The 26,013-nt window shown below is 35.2% G+C and overlaps 4 protein-coding genes across 4 annotated transcripts; 3 read left to right on the top strand and 1 right to left on the bottom strand.

Annotated features, from left to right (window-relative positions):
• The first annotated feature begins 474 nt into the window (after window positions 1-474).
• On the top strand, window positions 475-6,254 carry LOC110794490 (uncharacterized). Its single transcript, XM_021999472.2, has 6 exons — window positions 475-1,287; window positions 2,693-2,744; window positions 5,112-5,201; window positions 5,501-5,565; window positions 5,684-5,848; window positions 5,943-6,254. The coding sequence occupies exons 1-6, from the start codon at window positions 550-552 to the stop codon at window positions 5,997-5,999; spliced, it is 1,167 nt and encodes a 388-aa protein (XP_021855164.1). The 5' UTR covers window positions 475-549; the 3' UTR covers window positions 6,000-6,254.
• Window positions 6,255-6,909: 655 nt separating this feature from the next.
• On the top strand, window positions 6,910-7,727 carry LOC110794489 (uncharacterized). Its single transcript, XM_021999471.2, has 2 exons — window positions 6,910-7,306; window positions 7,399-7,727. Exons 1-2 carry the CDS (start codon window positions 7,185-7,187, stop codon window positions 7,550-7,552), a joined length of 276 nt encoding a protein of 91 aa, XP_021855163.1. The 5' UTR covers window positions 6,910-7,184; the 3' UTR covers window positions 7,553-7,727.
• A 1,045-nt stretch (window positions 7,728-8,772) lies between these two features.
• Window positions 8,773-13,065, bottom strand: LOC110794491 (anaphase-promoting complex subunit 8). The gene is made up of 4 exons (XM_021999473.2): window positions 12,813-13,065; window positions 12,028-12,337; window positions 9,372-10,622; window positions 8,773-9,269 (listed from the first exon to the last, which is right to left on the bottom strand). Exons 1-4 carry the CDS (start codon window positions 12,896-12,898, stop codon window positions 9,165-9,167), a joined length of 1,752 nt encoding a protein of 583 aa, XP_021855165.1. The 5' UTR covers window positions 12,899-13,065; the 3' UTR covers window positions 8,773-9,164.
• A 4,083-nt stretch (window positions 13,066-17,148) lies between these two features.
• LOC130461302 (uncharacterized) lies at window positions 17,149-18,045 on the top strand. The gene has a single exon (XM_056829339.1). The coding sequence runs from the start codon at window positions 17,149-17,151 to the stop codon at window positions 18,043-18,045; it is 897 nt and encodes a 298-aa protein (XP_056685317.1).
• Window positions 18,046-26,013: the final 7,968 nt, after the last annotated feature.

The raw sequence follows: 26,013 nt of genomic DNA, 5'->3' as shown, positions 1-26,013 counted from the left end.
AATTACCTTCACAAATCGGATTATCAGCAGAGGAATTCAAATTTGAAGAAGAAGAATCAATAGAATTTGATATTGAAGTAGAAAAATCAACCAATATCTGAGAATTTTCCATTACTTTCTCTCTCCTCTTCACAGTTTCTCTCTCATTTCCATAGTTTTTCTCTCTCCTCTTCACAAATTCTGATTCGAAAATTATAAAAAAGAAGGTATATATACCAGAAAAACGGAGTGAAAAATAAAAGAACGAAAAAAAAGGGACAGAGCAGTCATTGTTCTTTTTTTTAACAAAAGAACAACGTTTGTTCTTTATTTTAACAAAAGAACAACGTTTGTTCTTTTTTTATCAAAAAAAACAACATTTGTTCTTTTCTTTTCCGGATTCAACAAGATATCCGTGTTTTATATTTATTGCATGTCGTTTGGACACCAGTGCACCAAGAGCACTGCACACCCCTGCACCATCCTATTTGCTAGTAAAGAAACCGTTATTTTTTTTCCCTTCTTCTGTTTTCCTCTCAAAAAGTTTCAAGCTTCAGAGAAATTTCAACAATGGAGGAAGAGAAAGCAGCGGCGTATTACGACGAGTTAACTCAGAAAGGAAGTGGCGCAGCCCGATTCAAGCAAGGACTCGGCTTCTCCTCATCCGCAACAACCACCACCTCCTCCAACGACCCACCATCAAGGGGTTCAGCCTTACCTTCTTCATCCTCATTTCTGAGCAATTTCGTCAGAGCTTCAAGCCCCACAAAGGAAAACGACATTGACAAGAAAACCCAGCTCGAGAATATCCAAAATAAGCTCAAAAAGAAGGCTCCCACAACCTCAATTGACGCCCCGAGTGAGGAAATTAGGGTTAGGGTTAGCCGGGATAGAAGGAGAAGCAGGAGCAGAGAGAGAGATAGGGAGAAGGATTCGAGGGAGGGGAGGAGTAGAAGTAGGAGCAGGGAGAGGAGGAGGGGGAGGAGTAGAAGTAGGAGCAGGAGCAGGGAAAGGAGGAGGGGTGGTGGTGGTGGGGATGATGAGGAGCGAGAGAGGCTAGGAAGGCGGCACCGTGGTTCGGGTAACGAGCGGAGTAGGGAGAGGAGGGGGAGAAGGAGGAGTAGGGAGAGAAGTTACTCTGATGATGAAAGAAGGTCTAGGAAGAGGAGGAGTAGGAGTTCTTCGCCGAGGGATCGAAGACGGTCCGAGAAAGGAAGAGAAGGTGGTGGAAAAGAAGGGAGAGTGATGAAGAAAGAGGGTAATGGTGTAGTTGATTATGCTATGTTAATTGATGGGTATAATAAGATGGTAAGTGGTTTATTATACTTAAAGAGCCATTTTTCAGTTTTGATTGAAACATTGCATTAGTTAGTCTTTTGTGATCATGATTAGTTGATTTATTTGCTTATTAATACTGCTTGTTCTTGTTGAATTCAGAACTTAAGATCTTTGATATTACTGCATTGTTTGTTTTGCTCAATTGGGTTTTTCGTTGTCTTTCTTTTTATTTGAGAACTTCAAGGAGTTCAAGGTGATACTCCATTTAGGGTTTGAATAAACTTTGCATAATGCGGGAGTTAATTTTCTTCCTTGTTGATTGATTTATCAGGGTTTTCTCAGCTGTTACTGATGTCTGAAGTATTAATTCAGTTTCTTCAGGTCTTCATGAAGCAGTAATATGCTTGAGTGACTTTTGTTCATAGTAGGTTTCTACCTCACACCTAATTGCAGTTGAATCCTTGCAACCTTCTAAAGCCTTGATCTTTGTCTCATTTGACATCCATGGAAATTTATCTATTGCTCAATGCGGGCATTGTTTAAGACTTAAGATTCTGCCATTTTTGAGTCTGATGTGTATGCATTTTGTAACAAGTTTCTTTGGCCAATTACCTTACTACATACCAACGAAAAGAAGCCTTTTTTTATGAACGGCTAGACAATGCATGTCACTTCCGGAGTTCCCCTACAATGAAATCAGCTTATAGGATGAACTCGCCCTAGCTCTATTTCGAATTCTCCACTCTATTCTTTTTATATATCACCTTATTTAGGTTGCTATTTTCAGGGCTTGACGTGGTCCTGGTTTTCTGCTTGTCTATAAGTCGTTGCTAGGATTTGGCCTGGTTATGGAGAGATTTGTTTATGAAGGAATAAGACTGGAACTATCAGTTATTTGCTTATCTATATTCCATGTTGCACCACTCTCTTAAGCCAGCAGGATAAGGTCCTTTGTTTTGCTAAATCAGTGTATACTCTCGACATTTTTCTTTTGTTTGATTGACCTTTTACATGATGTTACTTCCTCATTCTGTAGCCTTCAGTACTTTTGGTATATGGTGGATGAAATTAACTAAGCAAACGTATTAGGTTTCTCAGGAATTAGGTCAAATGATGAGTTCTATTTGTTTGATGGATGATTGCACTAGAGCAATCCATTTGACATCTGCGAGATGAGATCATGAGATTTCTTGATAAATCAGATTTTATAAAGGGTTAAAGCGCCAATTGTCTTCCTGAAACATCTCTGATAAGTAAGCCTGCTCTTTCATTAATGAGCATGGTCAGGGAATGGGGGCCGGGGTAATCTTACATTGTCTTCCTGCTATTTTCTATATGTATCTTCTGCCTCTTTGCATTAATATCTTTAGGAAATTTTTTTCATGTCATTGAGCAGTGTGAATGATATACTTCATTCTTCACTTGATTGTAATAGACACCTGCAGAAAGAGTCAAAGCTAAGATGAAACTTCAGCTTTCACAAACAGGTATTACCTGACTTCTGTTAGTTGTCTTAATCTTGGTCTGGATTAGTTTACTTGCCTGATATTAGCTGGTGTAGGAGTATGCATGAGAGTTGATTTTGTCTCCTCCTACACTTCAAAAGAAATTATGAACTGTCAATTACCTAGGGACTCTGAGACAGTAGTCACATGCACTAATGTACCAATCTAAGCTTCACTGATAATTATTCTCTCTCTTTTTTTTTTTTGTCTATGTCATACGCCTTTACATATTTTACTATTAGCTATCGTTGGTTAGTAATCATATTGTATTATTTAAGGCACTTGTCATTGTTTGATGTCAAGGAATGTTACTTATGGCGTTATATCTTCCTATTCATATGTTTCTTCCTAATAGATCATTCCTAATATTTTTTTGACCTCCGGAACGTTGGCTGTGTCTGTATACAGTGTGCTGTATATTTAGTTAGAACTTTCAAATCGATATAAAGAAAAACAGGACCACCAACAGTCGATTTTTTCTTTATCAAAAGATGAAAATTCACCTTCTTGCTCTTATCCTTTGTCGCTGCAATTGCACTTTTGAGAATAAGACCTGTCAGTGAACCTTGCAAGATATCCAGTCCAATTTCAGTTGACATCTAGGAAGGGTTTTTTTTCCTTTGTCGATGGTCTCTATGCTGATGAAAGCTTCTGTACCTCCCCCCCCCCCCCCCCCCCCCCCGTCTTGTTGGACTCTTCTTTTCTATGACATCACATCAAATTCACCCAAGTAGTAAGTAATAAATCCCCCTAGAATTAGTATGGTGGGATTGCAACCTGGGTTTAGCTTTTTTTTACTGTCTCTTTGGGTGGGAAAACCAACAGCATCCGTGTGGATGATGAGAGACTGCACAAATCACAGGGAGAGAAGAATTGATGAAGATCGGTCCCGATTCCTCATGTGGTCCGCTGTGGGACCTTGGTTTAGTGATAGATATGTATTTCTTTATCTTCAGGATGATGCATATCTGTACCTAAAGGATTAAATTAAGAGACAGCCCAAATTAGAAAAGAGGGCAGTTTGTAGGACAGTAGGAGGGATTATTACTTCAGCCCTTAACACAATTCCTCGCCCCTTTTAGGTATGTTTTATAGAGTTCAGCTGCAAGGAATGTCGTACATGAAACAAATACCTGTCTGGTTAATGCATGATGAAATTGTTTCCCATTCAACCATAATAATGATCATCTAATCAATATTCTTTTGGCATCCATTTAAGATTTTTCACATCTATCCATTTTGGTGAAGTGGATTGGATGCGTCTGTTGGGGTGTTGTATTTTGATTCATATCCCTGTATGGTACAACTTAGCTGCTTTTTGAATTGTAGTGCTCTTTGTGAAACTCATTTCATGTTCATTTTCTTAGCAAAGCATTGCTACATGATTTGAGTGAGATTGGTATCTTGACATTGGAGAAACTTCAATTTTGCATAATCTCAGTACAGATATTGGGTGATCACATTTCACTGTTTTGTTGGACTTGATCTATAAGATGCATCGAGAGTAGACTATCTATTCTTTTCTAGAAGGATAATGTCCAGTTCATTATTTACTACAATAGATATTTGCAATTGACATGTTTTGTTAGCCTAAAGCTAATAAGTAATAAGTCATGTGTTCTGGGACATTAAATGGCCAAGAGATGTAATGAATGTCTGTCAGCCACATAGTTGTATTGAATCTTGATTACCAAGATAAATCTGCATTTCTCCAGACCTGGCCTTGGCCATAAGTACTACCTTGTTTTCCATATCCTATCCTGATAAGCAGTTTTGGCTGGGAAATCCAAGCTCAGACCTTGATCCTTGACTTTTGTGTTCATCGAAAATCCTTTTTACCCTGAGGCCATATAGAATTATAGATCATATATCTGAAATGATGGTTTAATGGGTTCCCGGACCCTATTGAAAGTCGGATAGCTCACTCCTTGGTGCGCCCTTGTTTATCCCAGCATTGGGTCCACGACTCCACAACCATCTGTTTTATCCAAAAGATAAAGTTTGATACTCCAAATTCCATGATGCCCAAGCATTCTTGAGATTTTGAACCCTTACATTTGGATTACACTTGGATAAGACTCATGCAGGTCTTGAATGCTAATCTTGTTTACCTTACCTCTAGCCTCGAAGGCTAAAAGGGGATAGGAAAGTTTTGGAGTTGTAGGGAAAAGATAGACTTGGAAAATATTAGTAACGAGATCAAATTATTGTTATAAACATCGTGTATGTGGTATAATGTTTGTAGTTATAGCTTAGGGGTCTGAGCTATCTCCTCATATTGTTTGAGTCTCTAAGTTGCTTGCAGTTGAATACAAGAATTTGATTTGTGTTTCTTTATTTTTCCTGCAGCTGAGAAGGATACTAAGATGGGTACTAGTTCACAATGGGAGCGGTTTGAATTTAACAAAGATGCCCCTGTAGATGATGAGGAAATTGAAGGTAAATGTATACTCTTTGATCGTCCAAAATTCAGGGACTCGATGTAGTGACAAAGGATGTTGGTTCTGCATCAGAGGCAGGCTCCAAGGATTGAAATTGATATATAATAGTTACTGTCTTGCGTTCTCTGTATGGATAATTTATTCTTGTAAAACACATGTTTTCTGAGCTTATTATTTGTTGTGCATATAGGAGGTTCCGCGGGAATGATATCCTCGTCTTCCTGTTATGTGCTATCATATATTTGATGTGAAGTTGTGTTTGTTAAGTCTAAGAGTGTATTTGTTTCCTGCCTGTAGCTGCTGATGATGATGTGGCACTGGTCAAGAATATTGGTAAAACCTTCCGGTTCAGATCTTTGGAGGTATGTTTGAATTGTGGTCATATTTCTGTTGTTTTTTGTCAGTAAAATCTTGAATCTGAAGATGAACCCAACTTTTATTTAAAGTATTGTCGCCTCTGTATTTCTTGTCACATTGAAGGCAAAAAGTGAGGATAAAATCAAGGATGCTCATGATGAGGCCATGTTTGGAGTCCCAGCTTCCGGTCCATCGTATGCAGCGGAAAGTGGAGAAGAGAGAGGGAGTGAGAATGAAAACGAAGAGATTAAAGATGACAACCCAGCTAGCGGTCTCATAAATGAGAAGGTAGGTTTCCCAAGTCAAACCACTTTCTAGTTGTTTTATTCAAAGAAAAGTGATATTTTGGCGAAAAAAACATGAATTCTGTAATCACATACAGGTACTTTCAAAGCAACAAGGTTCTTGGCGAGATCGCGCTCGCAGAAATGTTGGATGATTTCCGGCAATTACCTCAAAAGCTTTTGTTAAACTGTCTCTGAGGAACATTTCGCGGAACACATATAGATGTTGATTCAGTGCTGCTATGGAGGATTACATATCATTTGCTATCAGATTGGCTAATGTTCAACATGTCAATTCTTTACTGTAAAGTCGATTTCTGAAATGGGTTATATTTTTACTGCTATGTTATGTTAATACCATCTGATCTTTTGAGGAGCTGGTTAATGGTAAATTCCAGTCATTTTCTTTCTCTCTTTCTCTCTCTTTTACAAGACGCGTTCATCTCTCTGACATTGGGTAATCATATAGGAGAGTAACCCATTCTAATATGGCTATTTATGGTGCTTACGTTTTAGTCTTTTACAAATTCATTCTGACATCTTCAGCAATGTGCATGCAAAGGTATCATGTTTTTGTAGTTGGCTGAAACTAGGGGCACACTCTTGGTTGCGTGTGCTTGAAGTTAATTTAGACCTAATCATTTTGAGACATGCCCGTGAGGCCCGGCCCGATAAATACCGGGTCTGGGGCAGATTTTTTAGTCCCATTTTTCCGGCGCTTATGATTTAAAAACTTTTTGGGTGGTTTTAGGCAATGAAAAACTAAAATTTTATTTAAAATTGACTTGGCCCGTCCTGACATCATAGGTTGAAATTTTGGTCCCACCCGTGCCCGACTCACCTTGTGATGAGATCTAAGTTAATTGATGCACCTTGATAAGATTATCAATTATCCCTCCTTTCAGATTTAGTTGTCACATTGTCCGTATTTGTTCCACTTTATTTACTTAACCATGTGATACTTTACAAAAATACCCTACATAATACATGTGTTATCTTAATCTTCATGGAAAGTTCAGGCATGGGCGGCGCTTTGCTTTGCTTTGCGTGTGGATTCAAACGCAAGTTGCCCGCCCCATGTTTTGGTAGCAAGTAGCAACCAATGAGCGGCTCTGGTACAACTACTTTTCCTTACTTGTAACTCACTGATTGGGAGAATCCTTGCCGCCTCGAAAATCGGAAATTGGTAAATTCTGACTGACAGTTTAGCACCAACTGTATTCTTTCCCTCTACAAATTCATCCCCCCTCAACTGTATTACTCCATCTCTGCATTCTCTCTCTCATACAATCACCTGCATTTAACTTAGTCCGATCGGCGGCCATTCTCCAACCCCGGAAATGGGCTCTGTGAATCGGTGGTTGAAACCAGAGGTTTATCCTCTGTTTGCTGCAGTTGGAGTTGCTGTTGGTATCTGTGGTTTTCAGCTCGTCCGTAACATCTGCATCAACCCTGAAGTCAGGTACTTTTTATATTATTCATTCCTACGTTTTTATTTTCTTGTTAATTGATCGTAGTGTAACAGTTTTGCTGATGTTGTTTTGGTTAAACCAGAGTTAGCAAGGAGAACAGAGCAGCTGGAGTTCTGGATAATTTTTCAGAGGGGGAGAAATACACTGAGCATTTCCTCAGGAAATATGTTCGTAACAAGACACCGGAGATCATGCCTTCTATCAACAGCTTTTTCGCAGATCCAAAATCATCGTAGCTGATCTGATTCTTGAAAGCTAGCTAAGCTGCCTTCAGAGTTCAGTCCCGTTTTTTTCTGTTGTAATATGTGATCATTAGACTACAGCGTTACCCCATGATTTGATAAACAAACTTTTCTCCATTGTATCCAATCAAGTTGGAATTTAAACTCACTTGCTGTTTGTTTTGGTTTCTTTTTTCTCTATACTGGACAATAATTGAAAAAATCCACATTGTAGCAACCTTAGCATGTTTCCATCCTTTGCACAATTGCACCAAGTAACTTAGAACTGATCAAAAGGCGGGCCGTACACATGGCTTAAAAATTCAGCCCATTATCTCGGGTCGAGTCAAATTTCGGGTCATTTTTAGTGCCCGTACCCACTAATCAGGCCAAACTTCACGCATGGCTAATTTTATAACCAAAATTTCAGTTTTGAGTTGCCTGTAAACAAAAAATGGGTCGTGCCGGAAACGGGCTTAAAAGTCAGCACAAAACCCGTCGTTTATTTTGGCTGGGCTAGCAGGTCGGGATCAAGATGACCAAGACTAACCAACATAAACGAAAACTTGCAGTTTTATACATAATACGTACTACTAAAGAATATAAGATCATGAAGTCCTGAATTCAACTTAATAACAGAGTTGGAATTTGGGCAAGAAAAGGTACAATTATTGACACTATCGCCGCTGGATTAGCCTCGCGGTGGACATGACTGCTCAAACTAGGTAATTTGCGGGAGTGGTGATGGTGACAGCTACCAGGGGAACGAAACACCATAATGTTGCTGAAGATTGTCAATGCTACAAACTGCTTTCAACTGTTCTCTGTAGCAATTTACATTTAGCAATTTGCTTAGGCAGTTTTTTTTACTAGATGATGCAGGGAGCTAAAACTAGGTATTCTGATTTCTGACTGTCTTGTTGGAGGTGAACTGCTTCATGGAGTTTCCTCTTCATTTTTCTCACCCCTAATCGCAATTCTTGGACAACTGATCATTAATTTTACGAGCAATAAATCACATAGCGAATCCAGGTTCAGATATTACATTGAACCACTGCCTGCACACACATTTGCGCAGGGTGACTGATTCACAGGATGGTAGTCTGCAGAAAATTTCCAACAGGAGATCATCTGTGAAAGATTGAGACTTGGAAGCTTGATGATCCATGTCAGTTAACTGAAATCCACAGAAATAATGACAAACAAACCAGTTTTTTCATCAAATTATCAAAAGATTCAGAGACATAACCATAACTCAATTTAATTAGAAAATTCTAATCTCTTGGCTAAGCCTTGGGAGGAATTCTAACTAGTTACACGCACAATCATAACTTTGTAATGTACAAAGTTAACCAGAACAGGTTAAAAGTTACCCAAAACTAAGTTTGATCCTCAGCCTCTTGGGAGGAACACGAAATTATCAGAATCAAGCTGTTCAAATAATAATGTATAGATCCTAAAACTACTTTCGATTATGTTCTTGAAAAGATTCCTAACGGCTACAAATTACAAAACTCAATTGTAAGATTCCATCTACCATGAATAAAATTACTAAATGCATATACAGAATGATGTGTACAGCAAAAGAAGCTTTGCCATGATACAAAAATATATCTGCAATCAGCATTCAGGAATGAGGGTCATATGGTGGAAAATGCTCGACATCCATGGGTGGGATACCAGATTGCGCCATTTTCATAGATCTAAGTAGACCCTTTGCTGTTTCTTTTTCCTGCAACATTAGGGAACAAAAACATGATCAACATTATAGATCTAATTTAAGAATTTAACAATCATTGGAAAATGAGAGGATTTAAATGTTAGGATAACTCACAGGTCCGGTGTAATCCAACAACCGGGTGCAATAGATCTCTGCTTCTTCAAACCTTTTCTGGGCTCTATAATATTTAGCAAGAAACATCAAAGCATCAATCAAGTTTGGTCCTTCCCTTTCGTCTGCCTCCATTCTGTCTAAATCTTTCTTGTAGTAAAATGCAGCCTCTGCATGATGCCCTAGCTGATCATATAATTTTGCCAGTCTGTTAATAGCAATCGCCTCGGTGTCTTGTCGATTCGCGGCTCGTTTATAACACTTTATTGCCTCCTCAAACATACGAAGATGGTCACTCTCATAACAATGAGCCATTGCAATCCACAACCTCGGATCATTTGGCTGCAAGAACACTGATTTTTTGAAGTAATACAGAGCATAATGAGGCATTACCATCATTTCATATGCTTGCCCTAAACCATACCATGCTCTGTAATCACACGGATTTATGTCAACAGCCCTACGATATGCATCCACTGCAGCTGCTGTGTTCTGCATCTCAACATACTCATGGCCCATTAGAGTCCAGGCAGATAAATAGTTTTTGTCTAACTTGAGAGCCCTCCTGAAATACAAAACTGATTTCTCATGTTGGCCTTTAGAACTGTAATAATTACCAATGATGCAACATGATTGAGGTCTATATTTGTCAGTCAGGAATACATTGTGGGCTAGATAACTAAGAGCAGAGAATGCTTCCTTTGCATACAGCACGTTAGAATACATGTCCATGTCTTCAATTCGGTATGGATCATTTCTTAATAATTCCTCAAAGATGAGTTCTACTTGGTCAAATTCTCTTAAATGATATTGCACATTAGCCATCCGGGACTGTATGTAGCTGCTAAACGAAAAAGTTTTCTGGAGCTGCTCATACTTATCCAAGGATTCCTTGTGCATCCTAAGTTCTTCATAAGCTTTAGCAAGAAAGAAGTCTTTCATCCAATGGTTATTGAGATTAAGACTGTTCAACATGTCAACCGTGGTGCACAGTGTTTGCAATGCCGACCATGCATTCCAATTCCATGGATAGCTATTTACAGACTCCACTAGGATAGCGCGAGCAAGATTCTCATTTCCCTTGTCTTTTAGCACTAGACCATACAAGTACAGCCCAAATGGATCCAGAACACCTCTTTTTCGCAGCATGGATAGTTCCCTTTCAAGAGAAACCAATTCACGATTTACAACATTACTTTTCCCTAAAGGCCCGTCCAGCTCTATTATCTCTTCCTCCTTCCGCTTCTCCCCAGCCTTTACATGATATTTAAGAAGAAATTGGGAAGTCAGCGAATTGAGATGAACACAACAAACATACAAACATCTTGCTGTTGCAAGATCTAGACACAGCTTTATCCCTAATTAGCCAATTTGAGAAAACAAATAGTCTTGATTTACACATTTTCTTCAACGCAATATAATAATTGTGAGATGATCATAGACAAAATACAGAAAGCAATTATATAACAAACACAGACTGACAGAATCCAACTTCTTCCCACAGGAGACGGGACATAATTATACTGGCATACTTGTTTGTCCGTGTAATCTAAACCTAGGATCGAAGTATGATATTTCTCACATCATGGTCCTGCTCTGATAGACTATACTCGAGTATTTAGAACACAAGAATAACAAGATATGTATCTTTTCGTGGTAAATTATTCAACGGGTCCAGCATCAGTCCAAGATACAATATTGGTTGCAGCCTTGCAAGTGCAAACTCAAATTGGTGGATCGCAAAGTGGACACTTTTTTCACTCATTCTCAGGTTTGCTAACATAATTGAGATGGCAGGGAAATTACTATTCCAGTACTCCGGTGAATTTTAAGAGTCTCCAGTAGCTTTGCCCACTGTGGTTATTCATTCCCTTGCAACCGAAAGAAAAGGTTTTAGAGTATTGATCCTTGCAACTTCGTTGAAAATGGACATAGATGTCATGTAGAAAGGCGTTAATCCATAATTTATCCTGCCTACGTAAACATAGAGACTGATGCCTATCAGTGCTCTTAACATGGCATCCCTGAATGATGACATGTTTAATCTAAAGCTTCAACATCACACTCTTAATACCAAGGATTCACAAATGGTCTACACACTCTACTCTTCTACTCCGTATATTCTGCCGTTTGTATCCGACTTCATGGGCAAAAAAGAAGACAATCTACATATTCCATTATTTGGGTAGATGTCACCTACTCCTATTATATACTGTAAATCACTAGGGTCCCAGCAGCTCAATGCTCTTCTAGTACTTTAAGGAAAGGAAAGTGGCTGTTTACATATCTCATCTCATACTTGCTTTGGTACGACACTATACACATACAAAGTTGAGAAAGCAAGGTCTCTAATTTAATGCCTGATATTTTCACTGCAATTTGTGCCTGATAGGCTGATAACTTCGAGTGTTCTAGGTTTCTCAAATGACTATATTGGATAAAGAATTAAAGATACCACTATACTAGAGCAAGGATATGACACTTGAACACCTGTATCCAACCTGCTACACAACTACTCCCAAGTCACAAGCTCGCAACCAAGGACTAAAGAAATGATAACCCCAAAAGTGAAGTTCATAAACCAAAATCAATTTTATACTTGTTCAGCAGCTTATACTAACAGAAAACATTAAGCTAAAAGTCTGGGAGCAAAGCATACCAAATATAAGGAGTAACATCGCAAGAACAAAGATTTCCGTCCAGCCTGGTCTCGAAGTACATGGGCAGCTCTCCTATACTCCTTACAATCGAAGTATGACTTAGCCAAAAGGTAAAAATCACTGTCCACAATATCATCATCCTCCTCTGGCATTGGTGTAGAGGCAAAAGAAACACTGGGACTAGGCGTCGAAGTCGGGTCATTGGTTCTAAATCTACGGCGAATACTAGAGCTACCTCGTTGAAATCGAGTATGAGACGGTGTAAACTTTGCCGGGTCTTGCTCAATACCTATCAACTGTTCAGCTGCCCTGGAAATCATAATCCCAGTTCCACATTATCACCAAATTTAGTTCCTTTTTATTGAATTTGATCATGCAAGCAAATGTAGACAGAAAATACAAGAGCTAGGAGCCCTTTTAGAGGAATTTCATCAAACAGTTGGTGAGCAAAACCAAACGGAGAAGACTAATTCACAGTTTCACCAACCCCACATGAAATTACACAACAAAATCAACAGGAATAATCAAGAACAGTCAATTCACCAATTTTCAAGCAATCAAATAGCAAGAATATTGAAATTAGAGATAAGATCTATGAAATTTACGCCATGCCCAATAAATCGAAAAATACCAAAACTACTTAGCAATAATCAAATTGTTCCAAAAATTAAATCTTGCACTGAATTAGTAAGAACCTATGAAGATCTTAACCCCAGAAAATTCACCACAAAGATGCATAGAAGTATTATTGAATTTAGGTGACAAAATTAGAGAGAAGACTGACCATCTGGAAGCGGAATAGAGGCCGCGATTGGTGAGTTGACGAATTGCAAGTCGGAGTTCGTTTCGACAAGTTTCTTTAGAATCCATTGTTTTTGAAGAAAATGAAGGGAATTGAATTTGAATGGAACTGCAGTTTTGATTTGATGAAGACAAGGGAGAGTGAAGTGAGTGAGCAACGGGTGACGGCCGCGCCTTGCTTTTGAATTTTAATTTTAAAAGTCTGTCAGGTTTATTTTGATTCAAATTTAACAGCTGAATATTTTTTTATAGGTTTTTTTGTTTTTGTTTTGAGGGAGATATTCGAAACCGAGATCTATTACACAAGCCATCATTCTTACGGTGTGTTTATCCCAAGTCTTTGAAGGAGTCTTGGTGTAAGATTTTAATGGTCTTGTACAATACTCCCTCCGTATCTTATTAAGTAATACACTTTGATCAGAGGGTTTAGGAGGGTGAGTTGATTGTATTAAAACAAGATGGAAGTGAGGTAGTAAGTTAGAGTATTATTTATTGTAAGAAATTGATTGTAAGTGAATTATTTATTGTAGTAAAAAAAGAGATGTGAGTAAGTGTTGCCCAATAAAAGAGAGAGAAAGATTAACATAGTTGGGAGTGGAGATCATGGCATGCCAAAAATAAAAAGTGAAATACTTATTAAAATTGACCTGATAAGTAAATTGTATCACTGAATAAAATACGGAGGGAATAATTTATTGGTCCACACTATATTTATTATGGACCGTCCTAAAGAAGAAAGCCAACAACTTGCTTCTAATTTATTTTGGCATGTTTATTAGGGTAAAAAAAAAAAGGTGCCAAATTTTTGTTGTTAGTGCAAGTTGTGCTTGAATAATGTGATTTTAAGTCAAGTTTCACTTTAAAAGGTAACTTTGATTCAAAAAATGGTTATTGGTCGAATCTAAGAAAGTTGGTGTTTAATTTATTACATTCATCATGTGAACAATAAAAGTAAATATGAATGTAAAGGGGCTTCTAGAGAAAATTATTAGCTTTAGATCCCTACTAATATTATTGTGGGCTAGGTCTATACAAGAATAGCGTTAAGTCTTGAAAATACAAACTCATTTCAACACTCTTGTTTGTTCTTGGTAGAGCGAGCATGCACATGGATTACACGAGGATGAAAAAAGTGACATGTGATTATTCTATTAAGCAAAGACATGATGACGCATCATCTAGACTTATAATTGTTTTGAGGAGTTTAAGTGAGTTTGGAATGAGTATGTGAATAACTGGATAAGTGTAAAAGTAGAAAGAGTCTTGTATAAATTTGAATAGAAAAAAGTAGTGGAAAATTGATGGCATAGTTTGAAGTTTGGGAATGAGTTTAAGGGGTTAATATTGCCCTTGACCTCTAATTCCGTAAAAGCCTCATTGGTGTTGTATGAAAAATGATTATTGTATGCAAGGGTGGATACTTGTAAAGTTATGCCTTGTTCAATTCACCTAATATTAAATTAAAATGACTTTTATTAGCTAAAGTTAATTTTTGCTTGTCACATCGTAAAGCTTTTTTACATCTCACAAGGGGGGAAAAAGAGGCAAAATTGTCCCAAAAAAAGGGTCCATTGACGGACTATAATATATTTATAAGTTTAAAAATTAAACTTATTTTGATTCAATGTTGGCACACATGGACATAAAAATTTCATTCAATTTATTTATGTCTAGGTAATGTAAAATTGGACAAAATTATATTCATGTTAGTTGCAAGGAATACATAAAAACGGGTATATATTGGCATAACATAAATAAACATAATATAAAGAAATTCACAAACAATTAACCATAAACCATCCGATAACCAAAGCTGAAACGTACATCAATTATACTCCCTCCATCCCTTAATACTCGCACCGCTTTCCTTTTTGGGCCGTCCCTTAATGCTTGCACCGCTTCTATAAATGGAAATTTATACCATATTATATTATTTCTCACACTTACTTACTAACCCCACCTACACGGCTACACCCCTATTCCCTACAAAAAATCATTTAAAAATTCACACCCCCACTCACCACTCTCCACCTCTTACCAATTTCCCACCAACTATATTAAAAAACACCCCACTATCAACTAACACCCATTAAGTTAATAAGTCAATTTAAATGTCTTCAACTCCGCACTGATTTGACCGGTGCGAGTATTAAGGACGGAGGGAGTAGTATGTAGTTACGTCGTACTATATTTGTTTACTTTGTCATTGATTGTAGTTTGAACCAGCAAAGTCGTAACTTCGTTGATCATACAAATTTTATTTACTAAGCATTTCTACGTACTTGGTTACATTTTATGTACTACTACGTACGTACTACGTAAATCATTACTCCCTTCGTCCCGGAATACACGCACTGGTTTGACTTTTTACACTATTCACATAATTCACTATGACCCTATTTTATTTCTAGTATATGAAAACAAAAGTTAGCATATAATATATTGTTGACTTCATCTTAACATATATTTTCAAAATATTAATATTTTATAAGTTTTTATAATATGTAGTTAAAGATATTGGTGGTCAAAGTTGTGCATTGACAAGCATATCGACTTCAACCGGTGCGAGTATTCTGGGACAGAGAGAGTATTATGCTAATAATTTATCATGTTGTTTTTGTAGTTATTCAACAAAAGAACCTAGAGGTATGTTATTTATTACCAATGTAAATGTAAATTCTTTTTTTTTGACGGGACCAATGTAAATTCAAGAACGTACATAACTTCATTTGAAGTTTTGGCCTTTCTATTTTGCTACCGCACAATGTGTATAATTGTATATATTATTGTTTATGAGTGTAGTACTCGCTCTGTCTCAAATTACTTGCACCATGTAATTTGATTGGATCCGTTTGTCTATGTACAACTTTGATCCTCAATATCTTTATATATTACCTCATTTTAAAATGATGTTTATAGTTTTCTGTTTAGTTTGTTTCATAATATTCTTTACATTTTGTTTTATTCGAACTATTTTTTGGTACAAAGATCACTATCTTATTCTTTTTACCTCCACAAAATTATAATTTTCACTCAGTTTATTCATTTTTCTCTTACACTCGCACATCTTTTTACCCATTTCTCTTTCTTTATCCATATTTTATTATATTCAACTAACTTTTTCATTTTTTTTTAATATTTGTGTAAATAGTAACCGTAAATATCTTAATGAAATGGAGGTAGTACCTATTAGCAAAAAATATAAAAAGTTTATACTTCCCCGGTTTCGTAAAAATTGCAACTTTTTTAGTTTTGTCACTATTCATGTACTAACTTTGACCATGTATTTTTACTAATTTACAAAAAGTGAATGTTATAAGTAAAATATTGGTGGATATATAGATTTAATTGTGTATTTTCATAATATTAAATTTTAAGATTCAGAAAGAAGAAGAATTAGAGATATTTATGGTCAAAGTTACGTCTTGGCAAACGTCCTAATCAAAGTGTTGCAACTTTTTTGAAACGGGGAAAGTATATTTTAAAAATATATACTACCTCCGTTTCATAAAGTTCTTTACAGTTACTATTTGCATGGACTCCAATGCAATATTTAACTACAAATATATCCAATTTCGTATGTGAAAAAATTATAAAAATTTGATATTCTTAAACTACATACGGAGACCAATCTAACAAGATCTTACATATAATGTTTTGATGTATATGATAGTGAGAATTTACGGTCAAACTTTTCATACTTTAGACATATTTTCCAAAGCGTAAAGAAATTTCAGAAACGGAGGTAGTATATGATAAGGCAACAACATATTACATAATAAATTTATTATGTGTTGCTAGCAAAAAATTGGTCAAAGTAAATTGTATAAAAAGTCAAAATGGTATAAGTAACCTGGGACAGAGGGAATATGCATTTATTCAGTTAATTTTCTTATATACATTCGCATTACTACCACATTAGCAGCTTAAAAGACAAGAAATAATAATAATAATAATAATAATAATAATAATAATAATAATAATAATAATAATAATAATAATAATTAACATAGACATTAAGGTCAAAAGGCTAGAGTTTGTGTCATAATAAATTAACCAACTTCCACAAAGGATGATAAATTAACAACCATTCTACACACTTATCTAACAATATATTAAAAAAAAACTAAAAAAACTAAAACAAATTTGTCATCTTATTTAATATTAATAAAGTAAAATATTTAATATAAATTTTTGAATCGCACGGGTTTAAAATTAAAGTAGTATTAAACAATAATAATAATAATAATAATAATAATAATAATAATATTATGATAGATCGTAACAGGTTGGTCGAGGCCAAGGGGGATGTGAGCGGCATGTCTATGCTTCTGGTTGATTTTAGCAATGCCTTTAACATGATAGATCGTAGTACTATGCTTAGAGAAGTCCGACGTCGGTGTCCTTCGCTCGCTCCTTGGGTTGAATTCTGTTATGCACGGCCTGCTAGGTTGTATTATGAGGGTTCTATCTTGTTATCTTCCCAGGGGGTTCAGCAGGGTGATCCTTTGGGGCCTTTGTTGTTTGCGCTCACCTTGCATCCACTTGTCCATCTGATCCACGAAAAATGCAATCTTGATTTCATGGCTTGGTACCTCGACGACGGTACCATTATTGGGGACACTACTTTGGTTTCCTCGGCTTTGCAGGTGATCACTACTGAGGGTCCGACAATGGGGTTGCATTTAAATGTTGAGAAAACGGAAATCTTTTGGCCTACTCCTGATCCGAGGAGCTACGATTCCACACTTTTTCCTCCTAGTATTGCCCGCCCCAGGGATGGAGTCAAGCTTCTGGGTGGGCCTATTAGCTTGGATGCTGACTTTTGCAGCCGCTTGATAGAGGACAGGGTCGCTAGGACTGTGGGTTTGATGGAGGTCGTGGCTGGGCTTAATGATCCTCAATCGGAGCTGCTTCTTTTGCGGAGTTGTGTGGGTGTTAGTCGTTTGTACTTCTCTTTACGGACTTGTCCGCCGCATATGCTCGGGTCTGCTCCTATTTCCTTTGATCTCGCCTTAAGGAAGGTTCTTCAAGATATTACTGTGGATGGTGGTGCTGGCTTTGGAGATTGGCAGTGGCGTTGTGGCACTCTACCTTTTCGGTTTGGTGGTTTCGGGGTCTACACCGCGCAGGCTTCTTCTGTATATGCGTTTGTTGCCTCGCGTCTCCAGTCTCTTGATCTCCAGAACAGGCGCACTGCTTGGGCATGGTGGTGACTCTGTTTTGGGCCTTGCTTGTGATTTAACTTTAAATAGCTTTCGGGATTTGTGTCATTTTGATCCTCTCGATCTCTGCCGTGTGGTACCAGCCCCCCGTTTATGAAAAAGTTGGCTACAATGTACTTTGATGTGGTAGAGAAGAAGATGATGGGACAGCACAACCCGAGTTCCAGAGAAAAGGCTATACTCATTAGCAACCGAGCGGCACACTCCTTAGACTTCTTGAGAGCACTCCCAATTGAGGGGTTAGGGCAGACGATGCACCCAAGACAATTCAGGTGTGTTTTGTGCTATTGCCTTGCGATTCCTATGTTTCTTTAATTCCTCCTGACTTTACTTGTCCTTGTTGCTCTTCCAAAATCATAGATCGTTTCGGGGATCACGCAGTGCATTGTGGTAATGATGTTGGCCTGAAATTCCGCCATAACTTGGTTCGAGATGTGTTAGGGGATATTTGTTCGCAGGCTGGGGTTGTTGTGCAGAAGGAGGTGCCTTTGGGGTTTCTGTCTGATGAAGGGAAAGATCTTCGACCTGCAGACCTTCTCGTCTACTCTTGGGACAAAGGAAAAAATGTCTGCTTAGATGTCACGGGTATCTCTCCATTCACCTGGCCGGGAGTTGATGCTTTTGCTCCTGGGGTTGCTGTCGCTAATGTTGTTGCCAGGAAGAAGAAGAAGTATGAAGCGAAGTGCATAGGTCACGGATATGGTTTTATCACTTTTGCTTTCTCCACTCTTGGAGAACTGGGGTGTGATGCCCTCGAGTTCATGGCTAGGGTCGCAAGGGTTGCTCAGAGTAACACGGCTACTGCTAACATTCGTTCTTTTCTTTTTCAACGATTGTGTTTTACTTTGAATAAGGGTGTCGGAGCCCAATTAGTGGCTAGGCTCCCATCCAACTTTGTGTAATCTCTTCTTTTTTATAATAATAATAATAAAAAATAATAATAATAATAATAAGGACATTCGGATATAAGGTCATCTAATTTGTGTTCTCTGCATTCGGGGATCGGAATTGGATAAAGAGGCTTTGGATACATTTTTGCGTATCAAGGCTCTCTCTATTACGTACAATGTTAACTATAGCGTATTTATCTTCAAAAGGTCTTGCGCGCACAAGGTGTACAATAAATTTATTGTACTGTAAGATAACTTTTACCCCTTTTTTCGTAACTTTAACCTAGTTTTGATTAACTTTTATATTAGTTAAAAAAAAGTTGATAGAAATGATTAAATGATTAATTTTATACATTATAAGTGATTTTGAAGAAAAAAGTTTTACTAAAATGAAAAAATTAATCACTTAAAAATAGATAACTTTTACATATATAAGCTTAACTTTTAAGCATTTTGAGTTAACTTTTACTTCGGTGTACACTATTTATTGTACGCCCATTGTAAATAAGAATTTGTGATTTATCTATCAAAGATTGAGTTTTTGCATTCAGAAAGGGATAGGAGTAATAAAGAAAAAGACATAATTTTAAAAAATGTCAATGTTTTATGAATATTAATAACAGCAATGCAAACATAAGTCACCATCTTGGACTCCATATCTACTAATATATCACTAACAAAAATACGGAGTACAAAATTAAAAGACTCCAAAATTTTAAGATTCCAAATATTACAGAAAGATATTACATGCATCCGGTGAAAAATAAATTAAATAAATTTATTTATACATCGTATAAGTGCATACTCTATATATTTTTTACACTTTTTTTTAATGAAGTATATACGTTAGATATTGTTTAGATTCATTTACTTGTTCTCATTAATTCGAATATTAACGATTAGAGTGACATTAAACACACAGAAATAATACACAACTAATTCAGGACCCGTACAATACATATTATTAAATTTGTTTACATAGTACGGAGTAATCCTATTAATTACTCGTAAATAACAATTTATAAATTAGAAATATTTTTAATTATTCACATGTTTCGCGTTAGTAAACAACGTATAAAGTTGATCATGAACAACCTGTCCCAAGTAGATTTTCTTGCACGATGTTCCAGTATAATGAAAATTGAAAATAGATAGTATTTCATATTTATTACATGTATATATTTTATCGGCAATTTTTGTGTAAGATCACCTTACCGGAAAGACCACTTTGATTGTTTAACTAATTGGTTATATTGGTTAACTAATTGGTTATATTGGTTAACTAATTGGTTATATTGGTTAACTAATTAGTTCTATGCTTAACTAATTATTTCCATTGTTTAACTAATTTGTTTCAGTGTTTAACTAATTAGTTCAAGCGTTTAACTAATTGATTTCATTGCTTAACTTATATGACATCAAGGTGATTTTTTATGTAATACCGCCTTATATAAAAGTTTGTAATATTTTATATATTGCACATATATTACAGTTATTTTGTAAGAAGAGAATATATAATAACTTTTCACCGTTTCAGTCGTATACAAAAAACGGAGCACATACGTAATAACGTTGCATGATAATTGTAAGTCAGCGTTATACTTCCTCCGTTCCTAAATAGTTGCACTGTTTTGACTTTCACGTTTGCCAACGCATAAGTTTGACCATCAATACTTATAGTTATGCATTAGTAAATTTTTAAAAAGTTGATATATTTAAAATATATATTAAGACAAACCTAATAATACTTAATTTGTATAATAATTTTTAATTTTATTTATTAGTAGAAAATTGAGGTCAAAGCTAGCAAGACAAGTGAATAGTGTCAAAAGTCAAAATGGTGCAACTATTTAGGAACGGAGGAAGTATATATCTTACAAACCTGAAAAATGGTAAAAGTTCCAACAAAAAACCAAATGATCATATGATCAATATAAGGGTATCAAATGGTGAGAGAGATGAGACGTAGTGGGAAGGCTTTGATGATGGTTGAAAATTCTTGAAGTTGTGGTCCATAAGACAAAGTATATGGTAGCTCGGCAAATTGAGGGTGCAATCGGAGATGTTAATTACTCTAGTATGATTAAGAGTTGCAATTTGAGTATATAAGTATGTACCTCGAAAAAAATGCCGAAAAATTGACAGGGAAGTATTTGTCGTCCTTTAGAAAAATCAACCGCCAGAGATGTTGAGGGATGATCGTGAGCCGAGCCGCAAACTCGGATCACGGTTAAGATTCCAAATAAAAACAATATTGTAGACGAAGAAGCCATATTGGGAGTGTTAGACAACTTAAGTGATTAAATTGACGGAAGTGAGATATAAAGAAATAATTATGAGCTTGTGATAAGATTCAACTTAATCTTGTGTTGTCTTTCATTCATTACGTACAATCCCTTTTTATATGCAAATACAAAGAAAAGAAAGGTACAGCTATTTACTTTCCCAAAGACAGTTTCAGTATTAATGCCTCCTAATTAAGTAGGTAACTTCTTTAATAACATCTCCTACTTAAGCACAAGAAAATAAAGAAAAAGTTGCTTGAAGCTTGGAATTATATCGATGAATGAGCAAGATATATATAGTACAAGCTGGAGACTAATACAAGTTTCTAAACTTGAATGTTGTGTACTTCGTATGCCTTAAGTACTTGATCCAAGTTAGCTAAAAACATCGTTCTCTTGTTCCTACTTAAATATGTCTATTCTCTTGTTATACTAGTGTTTGATTTAATGATAAGTTGGTTTAACCTGAAAGAGAAACAGAATTCTTTAGAGAGAAAGAGAAGAGAGAAGACTGCAGATAGAGGAGAGGAGAGAAGAGTAGAGAAGTTTGATAAGAAGAGAATATATTATATATTACATTTATATTGCACATATATTACAGTTATATTATAAAAAGAGAATATATACTCCGTATTAACTTTTCACCGTGTATACAATGATTAATTGGAGATGTTAGTCTTAGTCTACTATGATTAATTAAGAGTTGCAATTTGAATAGTACATGTAGGTACGTACCTCAAAAAAAATGCCGAAAAAATTGGCAGGTATTTGTCGTCCTTGAGAAACATCAACGGAAAGGGATGTTGATGGATGATTGTGATGTGGACTTGTATAGTAATGTATGCTTACGTAGTTTTTTAAACAAAATTAGTAAGTCCATAAATCACAAATTTTCAATATCATTTACTATGGAATAATTATTACTACTATTATCGAAATGAAAGTGATTTTGTGATTTTCTACGTCAAATCATCCGGTGTTTAGTATACTAGTGAAACAGTGAAAAATTATTATATATTCTCTTCTTACAATGTAAATGTGCAAAATAAGTGTAATATATGTGCAATATATAAATATACATGTAAATGTTGTAATATATACAGGTATTTGTCGTGGTTCCGAAAGATCAACGGAAACCGACGTTGAAGAATACTTGGTGGCGCCGCATGTAAGGCTATTAGCCGAGCAAACTCCAACAATGGTGAAAGCTCCGACCAATAACCAAACCAGATCTAAACCAGGATTAGAATAAGCCATTTTTAAAACTTATTTTCACTTGTAACGAACAAAACAAGAACAAATTTATGAAAGATTTATAAGAAGAAATAGAAACTTATGAAACTTCTTCTGTAATGTAGTATATATATATAGGAGAACTAAAGATGCCGTGGGCCGGGCTGGGTGGGACTAGACTGCAGTTTATCACCTCTCAAACCGGAACCATTTGGCTTGATCAAGTATCTCTTATGCCTAATTAACACACACAAATCACATTTGGACTTGTATAGTAATGTATGCTTACGTAGTTTTTTAAACAAAATTAGTAAGTCCATAAATCACAAATTTTCAATATCATTTACTATGGAATTATTACTACTATTATCGGTATGAAAGTGATTTTGTGATTTTCTATGTCAAATCATCCGGTGTTTAGTATACTAGTGAAACGGTGAAAAATTATTATATATTCTCTTCTTACAATATAAATGTGCAATATAAGTGTAATATATGTGCAATATATAAAATATATACATGTAAATGCTGTAATACTTTATTTAGAGGTTGATAAAAGTTTCATTACTTGATTAGAGGAGGTTGAGGTCTTACAAAAACTTTTGTGTGCCCTCGATCTACGGTATTTTACTGTACATCCAAATATAAAAGCGAGCCAGATAAAAGATATAAGTGACCTTATTCAAGGACTAAAGTTACCTTACTCTAGGATAAATGTGACCCTAACCATTGAAAAACGCGACCCTAACAATAAACAATGAAATGGCCTTAATCAAAAGTGATATGCTTGTACAAGTTATATCTATGACCAATACAACACCCAAATGAAAATATACATCAATACACAAATGTAATATAGGTAGTGGGCTACGTGGAGCTTCACCCCATACCATGTACAATATTGTACATTGCTCTACTATTTGAGTTAATAGCCTTGAAAATAAGGTAACTTATAACTATAATAAAAAAAACTTATAACATCAATAAGGGTAACTAAAAGAACATAACATGTGCGGATAACCTTCCTCTTTTAGACCGCCACAGAATATATTATCGTAGATCGGCCTTTCTGAAAAGTTTGTGGAGGTCTCATATATCCATCCTAATTAACTCTAAAAATATAGAGTAAAATTTTATCGAACTTTCTCTATTCGGTTTATAAATAGATTGAGAAAGGTGAAACTCGTGAAAGTAAAAAAGTTAAGTAATAGGGAATGTAGCCTAGGATGCTGTTTTTTCTTTTAAAAAAAAAAAAAATTAAAAAAATAATAAGATGCTAATTAAAATATCTCTAGTTCATTTTACGTTAAATTTAACTATTTTTGTGAAAAATATTTTTATGCTTATTTTAAAAATTTGCTTATTCTCCCTATAAAAAATGTAAATGAGTAAATGGGATGCATAGAATATTAGATTTCCAATATAGCCATATACATATATAGGCATTATGCTCATTAATTGACATTCACACGAATAAACAATGGTGTCCAATAGAATTGTCGAGTGTAATTAATATTTGGAATCTTAAAGATATAATAGAACTATTTTGAATCATATTCTATTTCGGGAAAATCATACATCATTCATTTATTTGCGATGCTAACTTGTTAGATACTTCATCATATCGTGACTCTGTGAGACTACGACATTATTTAATTTCTTACTTCCTTTGTCTCTTTTTGTTTTTTACGTTTCCTTTTTTGGTGTTTCAAAATGTTTTTTACATTTCCTTTTATATTATCACATAAATAATTTAATATTCTATCAAAATTTGTACCCAATTATTATATTAACCAATTAAATTAATTGAGTCATTTAATCCCTCACACTTTTCCATAAAGACATTAACTTTTTCTCATTTTCCCCATATCAGAATTTTGATAAGAGTGAAAACATTATAAATAAACGTAATTTTCCTCGTTTACATGAAAAACTTAGAAGAATCTCAATGCACATTAATTAGTCATTAAAACGCGTGTAAAATACCAAACGTAAAAAACAAAAAGAAACGGAGGGAGTACAATGTAAATGATATTATTTTTTGGGCAATCTAATGTTCAAGTACATAATCAAAAGATGCAGATCTTTTATATGGATATTAAACCCTTTAAGACATAAATGTCGGACCTTAATTAGAAGCTTTCATTTGATAGGCCCATTTGAGTTCAAAATGGGACATGAGTCCATGACCATCTCATAATATTGTTCATTTATCAATGCTTACCCCCAAATCCGACTTATTTAACATACCTAAATTAATTACTAGGTCATAGTTTTATGCAATGGTGTAAATGAATCGAGACTCTCAATAAACTATTCGGATTTGAGATCAGTTAAAGCTCGTTCATGTTCATTTATTAAAGAAATGAGTCGAGCTTGAACAACTTAACTTTTGAAGCTCGTTTAATAAACGAGCTTGAACATGAATATATGTATGTTCGTTTATTTAAATTCATGAACAACTCGTTTATTTATATTCATAACAAATTTTTCATACATAATTGTTTTATTACAGGATAAAAATCGTGCTTTAACTTTTAACATCCAAAACAACATATCACCCTAGAATACAAATATTTTGAATTTAAATGGCTAAATTAGTGCACATTCAAAATTATGTTTTTAAATTGTTAAACTCTAAAGCGCAAAGCTTATTTAAGAAAAAAGCTCGTTTATGAACTCGGCTCGATAAATAAACGAGATGTTTAACGAACCAAGTTTGATTAGATTTTTGAGCTCGATTGAAAGTTCGAGTTTGTGCTCGAACTCGTCTAAGTTTGATGAAAATGAACAGGGTAGTACTCTGGTTGGCTCTGCTCGTTTGCCCTCTTAGTTTGATTAAGACAACCCACAAATTAAATTCTCACCTTTCTCTTTGATTTGTTTGAACTTAGTGTACATAAATTTTATTAAAACGTTAAATTTTATTATTATAATAAATACTGAATAATCACGTCAAAACCTTACATTGTGGGTATTATCCCATCTATCTATACTATTAGTAAATCTCCAAGGCAAATAATGTCACGTTGTCATGTGTCACTGTGATTTGGCAAGTGAAATGACAATGTGTCATGTCATGCGCGCACACACATGCATTACTGAATTTTATTATCACAAAAAATGTTATTATCAATGTTCGAACCCATGACCTCTTATTCATAATGTAAAGTTCTAACCATCTCTGCAATGTTATAACATATAAATCTAAAGTAATGAAAAAAGAAAAAAGTCATTCTTATAAATATTAAAAGTTTAATGCGCAATATATATTTTACTCCGTAATAATAACCTAGTATAAAAAAAAAAGTTACTTAATCTTTCTTAATTACTCAGAGCATACGTAAAAAAAAATTAATTGTTGCACTATTTCTTTAGCTAATAAATTGTGTGTTTTTCCAAAAATATATTATTTTTGTTATTCAATTTGTAATAATTGATACTTTAAGAAATTTCTTATGTTTATAAGTGAATTAGAAAAAACAAAATTTTATACGGAGTATCAATCAAGTAAAACATGAAAAAATAAAGTATTTGAACTTATGAACTAT

The sequence above is a fragment of the Spinacia oleracea genome, chromosome 5 (genome assembly GCF_020520425.1).
Source record: "Spinacia oleracea cultivar Varoflay chromosome 5, BTI_SOV_V1, whole genome shotgun sequence".
NCBI lineage: Eukaryota > Viridiplantae > Streptophyta > Magnoliopsida > Caryophyllales > Amaranthaceae > Spinacia > Spinacia oleracea.
Note: the sequence above shows the minus strand (reverse complement) of the source record. Positions and strands in the feature narration are given on the sequence as shown.

Coding starts and splice junctions, on each gene's coding strand:
- LOC110794489 (XM_021999471.2), top strand. CDS start 7,185: ATGGGCTCTGTGAATCGGTGGTTGAAACCAGAGGTTTATCCTCTGTTT. Junction 7,307..7,398: donor TGCATCAACCCTGAAGTCAG/GTACTTTTTATA, acceptor TGGTTAAACCAG/AGTTAGCAAGGAGAACAGAG.
- LOC110794491 (XM_021999473.2), bottom strand. CDS start 12,898: ATGGATTCTAAAGAAACTTGTCGAAACGAACTCCGACTTGCAATTCGT. Junction 12,338..12,812: donor CTCTATTCCGCTTCCAGATG/GTCAGTCTTCTC, acceptor TATGATTTCCAG/GGCAGCTGAACAGTTGATAG. Junction 9,270..9,371: donor TGTTGGATTACACCGGACCT/GTGAGTTATCCT, acceptor CTAATGTTGCAG/GAAAAAGAAACAGCAAAGGG.
- LOC130461302 (XM_056829339.1), top strand. CDS start 17,149: ATGTCTATGCTTCTGGTTGATTTTAGCAATGCCTTTAACATGATAGAT.
- LOC110794490 (XM_021999472.2), top strand. CDS start 550: ATGGAGGAAGAGAAAGCAGCGGCGTATTACGACGAGTTAACTCAGAAA. Junction 2,745..5,111: donor ACTTCAGCTTTCACAAACAG/GTATTACCTGAC, acceptor TTTTTCCTGCAG/CTGAGAAGGATACTAAGATG. Junction 5,849..5,942: donor GCGGTCTCATAAATGAGAAG/GTAGGTTTCCCA, acceptor AATCACATACAG/GTACTTTCAAAGCAACAAGG.